Here is a 7,531-nt window from a genome sequence, read left to right on the forward strand (position 1 = left end):
TTCCAATTGGAAACGAGTCAGGCGATCCTCACTGTTTAGGTTTCGATCCCACCGAAATCAGTCCAAGGTTATTTGAAGGCAACCCCTGACACTGGACTGAAAGCGAGAGTTTGGTGTATTTCCATTTTTGTTTGTTTCGAAAACCGTATTCAGAAAAAAAATTTTTTGTGTCTTGCTTTAAGTCGGTGTACAAAACGTGTTTCACAGTCCGAAATTCAAAACATAAATTATTTTTTTCTTACAGAACACTCATTTTCGCAAGTCCAATCCAAGAAATCTGTCCTTCGGATCCATTCCAAGGCAAGAATGTCGTCCAGAGTGAAAATCCTCCAACCTACGAAGAAACATTAAATTTACCAGTGCTATCCAGACTCAGGAGATCCTTGACTGAACGAGAAGCTTTCGGATCAAAACCCAGGAGTCAGTGGAAACATCATCGAACCATGAGCACTGGACCCGAGCATCTTTTTTCCGGAAGACACGATCCTGCCATTTCTCTTCCATCTTACGATGGTCTCACGATTCCACCAGACTCTAGAATAAATTTGCGAAACAACGATTTCCTCTCGACGAACAATTCTCCTTCATTCTCCCAAGAGGACCAGCAGAGACCCGAAGACCAAAGTTCGAACTTCAACCTGGAGAGACCCACCAGGTTGACTCGATCTCTCACAGAAAGGAGAGTCAAACCAGACCAAAGAAGACACGATCCAGTTCTTCGCAAAAGCTTCACAGACAGGATAGATTATTCTTTTAGTGGAAATGATGGGAGAGGCCCGAATCTAAATATGGAAACTTCTTTGTAATATGAAAATGAACCTCGGAATTGTGATTTCGAGACAGTTATGAAATTAGAGGAATATACGTCTTTAATTCGATTCATTGAACCAAGAAAACTGTCGCTTTTTTAGATTTTCACTTATTTTTCACTTTTCGAATTCATTTGCTCGCATTCCTGATTTTTTTAATGCCCAAAAAAAAACATTTCTAAATTTGAGCTAAATCGGTGAAGGCTCCTGAAAATAATAGGTGAAACGATAAAATGAGCCCAAGCAGAAAAGGCATATTTGGTCTAATTTTTCGTAAATATAATCTGCAGAGTGGAAAGATTCTCGGTAAAGGCCGTTTTTTTTTGGAGAAAGTTCTATTGATGATTATCTTTTCAGTTGTAAATATTATTATTTGTTTAAAAATTTGACAATTTTTCTAAAAATTAAATTTTCGTTTAAAATTCATATTTTGTTGCTGATAAATCAACTCAAATCTTTTTTTTTTGATGAAAAATATTTTTTCTGGAAATTTGTCTTTTTGACTTAAAAGTTGATCTTTTTTAATAAGAACATTGCATTTTTTTGGATAAAAATACAACTGTTTTGTGGAAAATTCAACTATTTTCTAGGAAATTCACTTTTTGTTTGAAATTTGTATTTTTGAGTTGTTAATTGGAGTCAATTGAAACCTTTTTGAATGAAAATTCAACTCTTTTGTTGAAAATTTGTCTTTTTGTTTTAGGAATTCACCTTTTTAGTAGAACTTTTATTTTTCTTAGACAAAAATGCATCTGTTTGGTTGAAAATAATAATCTTGTTAAAAAGTTATACTTTTTCGTTAAAAATTCTGCTGTTTTGTTGGAAGTTTAACTACATCGTAGAAAATTTAATTTTTGTATAAATTTAATATTTTGATATTGAAAAGAGGACTATAATATTTTCTGGATTAAAATTCAACTATTTTTTGAAAATTGTTTTTTTTTTAATTAAGAATTCATCTCTTTCATGAGAGATTCAATCTTTCTTGGATAAAAATGCAACTGTTTGGCTGAAAATTTAACAATTTGTTTGAAAATTCATACTTTTTTATTAAAAATTCTGCTGTTTTGTTTAAAATTTAACTATTTCATGCAACATTTACTTTTTGTTTAAATTCATAACTTTCGTGTTGAAAAGAGAACTGAAATACTGTCTGGATGAAAATTTAACTATTTTTTGAAAATTTGTTTGTTTCTTTAAATTAAAAATTCATCTCTTTTACGAGAAATTTAATCTTTCGTGAATAAAAATGCAACTGTTTGGTTGAAAATTTAACAATTTTGTTGAAAAGTCATAATTTTTTAGTAAAAATTCTGGTGTTTTGTTTAAAATTGAATTATTTCATGCAACATTTACTTTTTGTTCAAATTTATAACTTTCGTGTTAAAAAGAGAACTGAAATTTTTTCTGGATGAAAATTCAACTATTTTGTGAAGATTTTTTTTTTAAATTAAAAATTGATTTCTTTTATGAGAGATTTTTATCTTTCTTGGATAAAAATGCAAATTTTTGGTTGAAAATTTTATTGAAATATCGTACTGTTTGGTAGAGTATTCAACTATTTTGTTAAAAATTCATCCTTTTTGTTTGAAAAATTCGTCTTTTTGGATTGAAAATTCAGTTTTTTCGTAGAAATGTATTTTTTGTGAAAAAAATCCTATTTTGATCTTGAAAAGTTAACGAGAATCTTCTTGCGCAAAAATTCAACAATTTAAATTTTTTTCAATAAAAATTCATCTGTTTTTCGAGAAATTATATAATTTTTGGATAAAAATGTAACTATTTGATAGAGAATTCAAGGAAATTTGTTAAAAAGTCATCATTTTTGGGTAAAAATTCGTCTTTTTGGTTTGAAAATTCAATTATTTTCATAGAAAATTATTTCTTGTTTAAAAATTAATATTTTGATCGTGAAATGTCATCTAAAGTATTTTTTACAGAAAATTCCACTTTTTTGTTGAAAATTTATCTATTTGATTAAAAATTCACATGTTGTTGTAGAATTTTAATTTTTCTTGGACCAAAATGCAAATGAGTGTTTTAAATAACAATCTTGTTAAAAAGTCATACTTTTTATATGAAAATTCGAAAATTAAACTATTTCGTAGAGAATTTACTTTTTCTTTAAAATGTATATTTTTGTGTTGAAAAATAAATTGAAATCTTTTCTGGATAAAACTTCAGCCTTAAAAAAAATTGTCTGTTTTAGTAGAATTTTTTCTCAAAATGCAACTTTTTGGTTCAAAATCATTATTCCTTGCTTGAGTATTCAACTATATTGATCGAAAGATTTGTTTGAATCACTATGTTGAGAAATCTATTTTTTTAAGATTTACATTTTTAGTTGAAAATTATTATTTTTGGTTGAAAGTTGAACTATTTTGTTGAAAATTCAACAACTTGGGTAAAATTTAAACTACATTGTTAAAAAACATTTCTTTTTATAGAAGGCTTATTTATGCCTTAGGTTGAAAATTTAACTGTTGAGTGGAAAAGCCTTTGTTTGGTTTAAAATTAATTTTTTAACTGAAAATGTAACTTTTTATATTTTCTTAAGATTGGTATTTTTTAGTTGAAAATTCTCCTTTCTTGGTAAAAATAATAATATCTTGCTTTAACATTTTATTTTTATTGTTTTATTTTTATTATTTAGCTTGGCGGTTCAATAATTTAGATAAAATTTTATTTATTTCTTGAGTGAAAATTCTTTATTTGTTAAAAATTCGTCTTTTTGGTTTTAAAATTCTTTTTTTTCATAATGGCGCATTCTTTTGTTTAATATAAATTAATGAATTTGAATATTTAAATTTGTATCTGAATTACTGTTTTATTCCGCTTATAAAAGATTTTATGGTAAAAATATTAAAATATTAAAATGCTGGTATTTGAATATTAATGATCAAGAAAAATGAAAAATTACTCGCAAAAATCTGGGTATTTCCAAAATGAAGTTTTCAGACACCTTGCCTAATTCTACTAGCAAGGACTGGCAAAACATTTCCTCTGCCAAAAAAATAATAATTGATCAAATTTCAAGGGAATTGAAGACGTTTTTTCTCTCAGTGTGTGAAAAAAGCATTACGAAAATTAGAAAACGGAGAATGAAATGAAAAAATTAGTCAGATATTTTTGAAGTTTAGGAAATTTGTGAAATTGATTTAATTAGGAAATAGGATGGTAAGTGTCAATAATGTTTTCGTAATGTTTGTCCACCGAAACCTTTTCTACCAGAGTGTTCATCGCGTGTACTTTTCTCAATGTCGGCACTCAGCAAAATATTTGTTTCGTATAAACAAATATTTTTTCGATTGATAGTAACTGTATGATCCTAAGGTCTTCGTATTTAAATATTAGGTGTCTGATCGAAAATCAAGTAATACCAGGGCGACGCTGAAAATTAAAAGTTAAATTTTTTAAAACGGTACCCCTTCAATTTTTTGAAAGTGAAAGAAACCTCACTTTTTTCCAATTTCTTACAAAAACTTTTCCTGATTCCACTAATTAAAATTTTTTTTAAACTTCTAAATATTTATTAAAATGATACCAATTTTTCCTAGAACAATTCAGCAAACTTAAAAAAATTGATTTTTGATTTGCTAAAAATAGAAGAGAACTGAAAATTCAATTTTCAATTTCTGAAAATTCAACACTTAAAACTTAAATTTTCTCAACTTTCAACTGTGGAAAATCTAATTTTTTCAATTTTGAACAGTTGAAATTTCGATAAACGAATTTTTAATGCCAAAAATCTATCCATTGAAAATCAAACTTTTCAAAATTCAATTTTCATTTTTTTGAATTATCATCTGTTCAAAATTCAATTTTTCTAATGTTCAAGAAGAAAATTGAAAATTCAAAACTTAAAAATTACACTTTTTACAGTTAAATTTTCTATAGTTTCATTATTAACTGCTGAAAATTCATCTGTAAAAAACCAAACTGTTGAAAATTGATTTATTTTTCAATTTTCAACAAATTTCAACCGATTTTTCAACTACTGAAAAATCAACCGTTGACAATTCAACTGTTGAAAATACGCTTTTAATTATTGCACGTTCAATGTTTGAAAATCAAATATTAAACTTTCTTCCATTTTTCAATTGTTGAAATTTTAATTTCCTTCAATTTTGAATAGATGAATTTTCGACTGTTGATTTTCAATTGCTAACTATTCTACCAATAAAAGTTAAACTTTTGAATGTAGATTTTTGAACGGCTGAAAATACAACTTTTGAACGTTGAAAATTGAATAAAATTGATTTTTCTATTGTTGAATATTCTACACTTGAAAACTACATTTTCAATTTTCAAATGTTGAAAATTGAGTATCAACTGCTGAAAATTCAACTTAAAAAAATTGAAAACTGAAATTTTAACTGCTAAAAATTTATCTGTTGAAAATTAAACATCAAAAAATTATATTTTCTTTAATCTTGAATTGTTGAAAAATTGATTTTTCAATTGTTGGAAATTCAACTTGTAAAAATTGAATACTTAATTTTCATCAGCTGAAAACTCAACACTTAAAAGTTACATTTTCTTTCATTTTAAACTGTTGAAAATTTTAATTTCCTCCATTTTGAACAGTTGAATTTTCTATAGTTGAATTTTTAACTGATAAAATTAATTCGATGAAAATGAAAATCTTGAAAATTCTATCTTTTTTCATTTTCAACTGTTGAAAATTAAATTTTCTTTAATTATCAACTGTCGAAAATGAAATTTTTTTCTTAATTTTTCAATATTTAAATTTTTGACAGTTGAATTTTCAACTGCAGAAAATTAAACCGTTGAAAGTCGTACTCTTAAAGATTGAACTGCTGAAAATTGGCGAACATTGAAAATTGAATTTTCAATTGATGAACATTCGTAACTTAAAACGTAAATTATCTTCAACTTTCAAATGTTGAAAATTTAATTTTTAACTGTTGAAAAATAAATTTCCTTCAATTTTTAACAGTTGAATTTTCAACTGTTGGAAGTTGAGCTTTCAACTGTTAAAAATTGATTTTTTAATTACTGAGGATTCAAACGTTGACGATTCAATTGCTTAAAATTAAGCTGTCCAATGTTAAACATTCAACGCCTGCAAATTAAATTTGGTTTCAATTCAAGTTTATTAACACTCAATAGTGTATATAACCAATTACAGACATTATTTTTGCCATTATAATAATCAAGTTACTAAAATAAAACCAAATAAAAATTTTCTTTGATTTTTATCTGTTAAAAATTGGATTGACTTTAGTTTTCAATAGTTGAATTTTCATCTGCTAAAAATTAAACTGTTGAAAATTGAATTTTTAACTGCTACAGATTCAATTTTTGAAAATTAAACTTTTAACAATTCGATTTTTCTTTTTCTTTGTGTACTGTTTTAGTTATCAAGTAAAAATACAAATTGAAAAATAATGGAACATTTTCTCAGAACACATAAATTCTTTTTTAATTTAAAAAAATGACGTTTTTGGATTCTGCAAAAATTTAAAAAACTTCCTGGCACCATCAAAAATGTATTTTTCATTTGTTTTTAAATTCCAGTGAGTTTCTGTCACAAAAGAATTTGAAGAAAATCGAAGGGGTGCAGTTTTGGAAAATTAATTTTTTAATTTTTATGTGTCACTTTAATGCAGACGATATGAGTGTTTCGATTAATTCGGCTTTTCGTACCTGCTAGTCATTAATCAAATATTAATGTGAGGCTATATTGATTAGGGAAATTGATAAATCATAATAGTCAGGGAGGCATTAGACCCACTGCCAAATTCGCTGACGAGCGCAGCTCGGCTCTCACATGCGGAGATCCCCAGTTAGACCTGCTGCAAGAGTGCGCGCGCACGCTGGACACGCACATGTTGGGGAGGGGGTAAAGTGCGTACGCAGCATGCGCGCGCACTCTTGTCGTTGATCAAATAGGGTATATCTGCATGTGAGAGCCGAGCTGCGCTCGTCAGCTAACTTCACAGTCCCTCTAATCTAATCATCTCCTTGCTGATAATAGTTAAATTAAAAATTTGAAGAAAGGTTTTTGTAGCTCAGCACAAGCTCGCTCGCAGCACTAGGGACTACTTAACAACTTTTGAAGTTGGTCTTTTGCAAATACTAACGATAAATCGTAAATTGGAGAAAGGAAAGTACTTTAAGATCGCTTTGAAAAAAATTCACCAACATTTTTTAAAGGATTTAATTTGGTTATTTTTTCATTATACATTCAATGAATTATGATGTAGTAAAAATAAAGAAGAGCTTATAGAAAAATGAAAGATTGCTGACAATCATTTCAAACAGGGGCAACTTTTTTTAGGAAGAATAGAATTTCCAGTATCCTTAGAAACAAAATATTGTTTAGAATATTTAAAGAATGCTTTCGATTTGCAAATATTTTGAATTATGTCTTAGAAATATTTCAAATTTAGATCATTTACAAAATTTCATATTAATAAAAATTTTTATTTAAGTAATTTTTCAAACTCTCAAATGAAAATTACGAAACTTCGAAGTTAAATAAATTCAAATTTTAAGAATGGGAATTTTGGAACATCTTTCAAGATTCGAATTAAAAATATTTTCAAATTGAACAAGCTTATTTGCCAAAAAGAGCCCCTGCAATGATAAAAGAAAGTAACCAAATTCTTGTGCAAATAAAAAAAAAGTTAGATTAACTTAGAAAAATAAATAAATTATTTTCCGTCCTGTCGAAGTAATAACAACATGCTGCTAAA

The 7,531-nt window shown here is 27.1% G+C and overlaps 1 protein-coding gene across 1 annotated transcript in view; it reads left to right on the forward strand.

The window, feature by feature from the left end:
- LOC117183065 overlaps positions 1–6,679 on the forward strand; it is a 43,711-nt gene extending 37,032 nt beyond the window's left edge. Inside the window, exons 12-13 of the mRNA XM_033376221.1 lie at positions 245–802; positions 6,547–6,679. Of these exons, the coding sequence (XP_033232112.1) occupies positions 245–802; positions 6,547–6,679 (691 nt within the window). The remainder of the gene's footprint in view (positions 1–244; positions 803–6,546) is intronic.
- Positions 6,680–7,531: the final 852 nt, after the last annotated feature.

Source organism: Belonocnema kinseyi, chromosome 2 (assembly GCF_010883055.1).
Source record: "Belonocnema kinseyi isolate 2016_QV_RU_SX_M_011 chromosome 2, B_treatae_v1, whole genome shotgun sequence".
In the NCBI taxonomy this organism is placed as follows: domain Eukaryota; kingdom Metazoa; phylum Arthropoda; class Insecta; order Hymenoptera; family Cynipidae; genus Belonocnema; species Belonocnema kinseyi.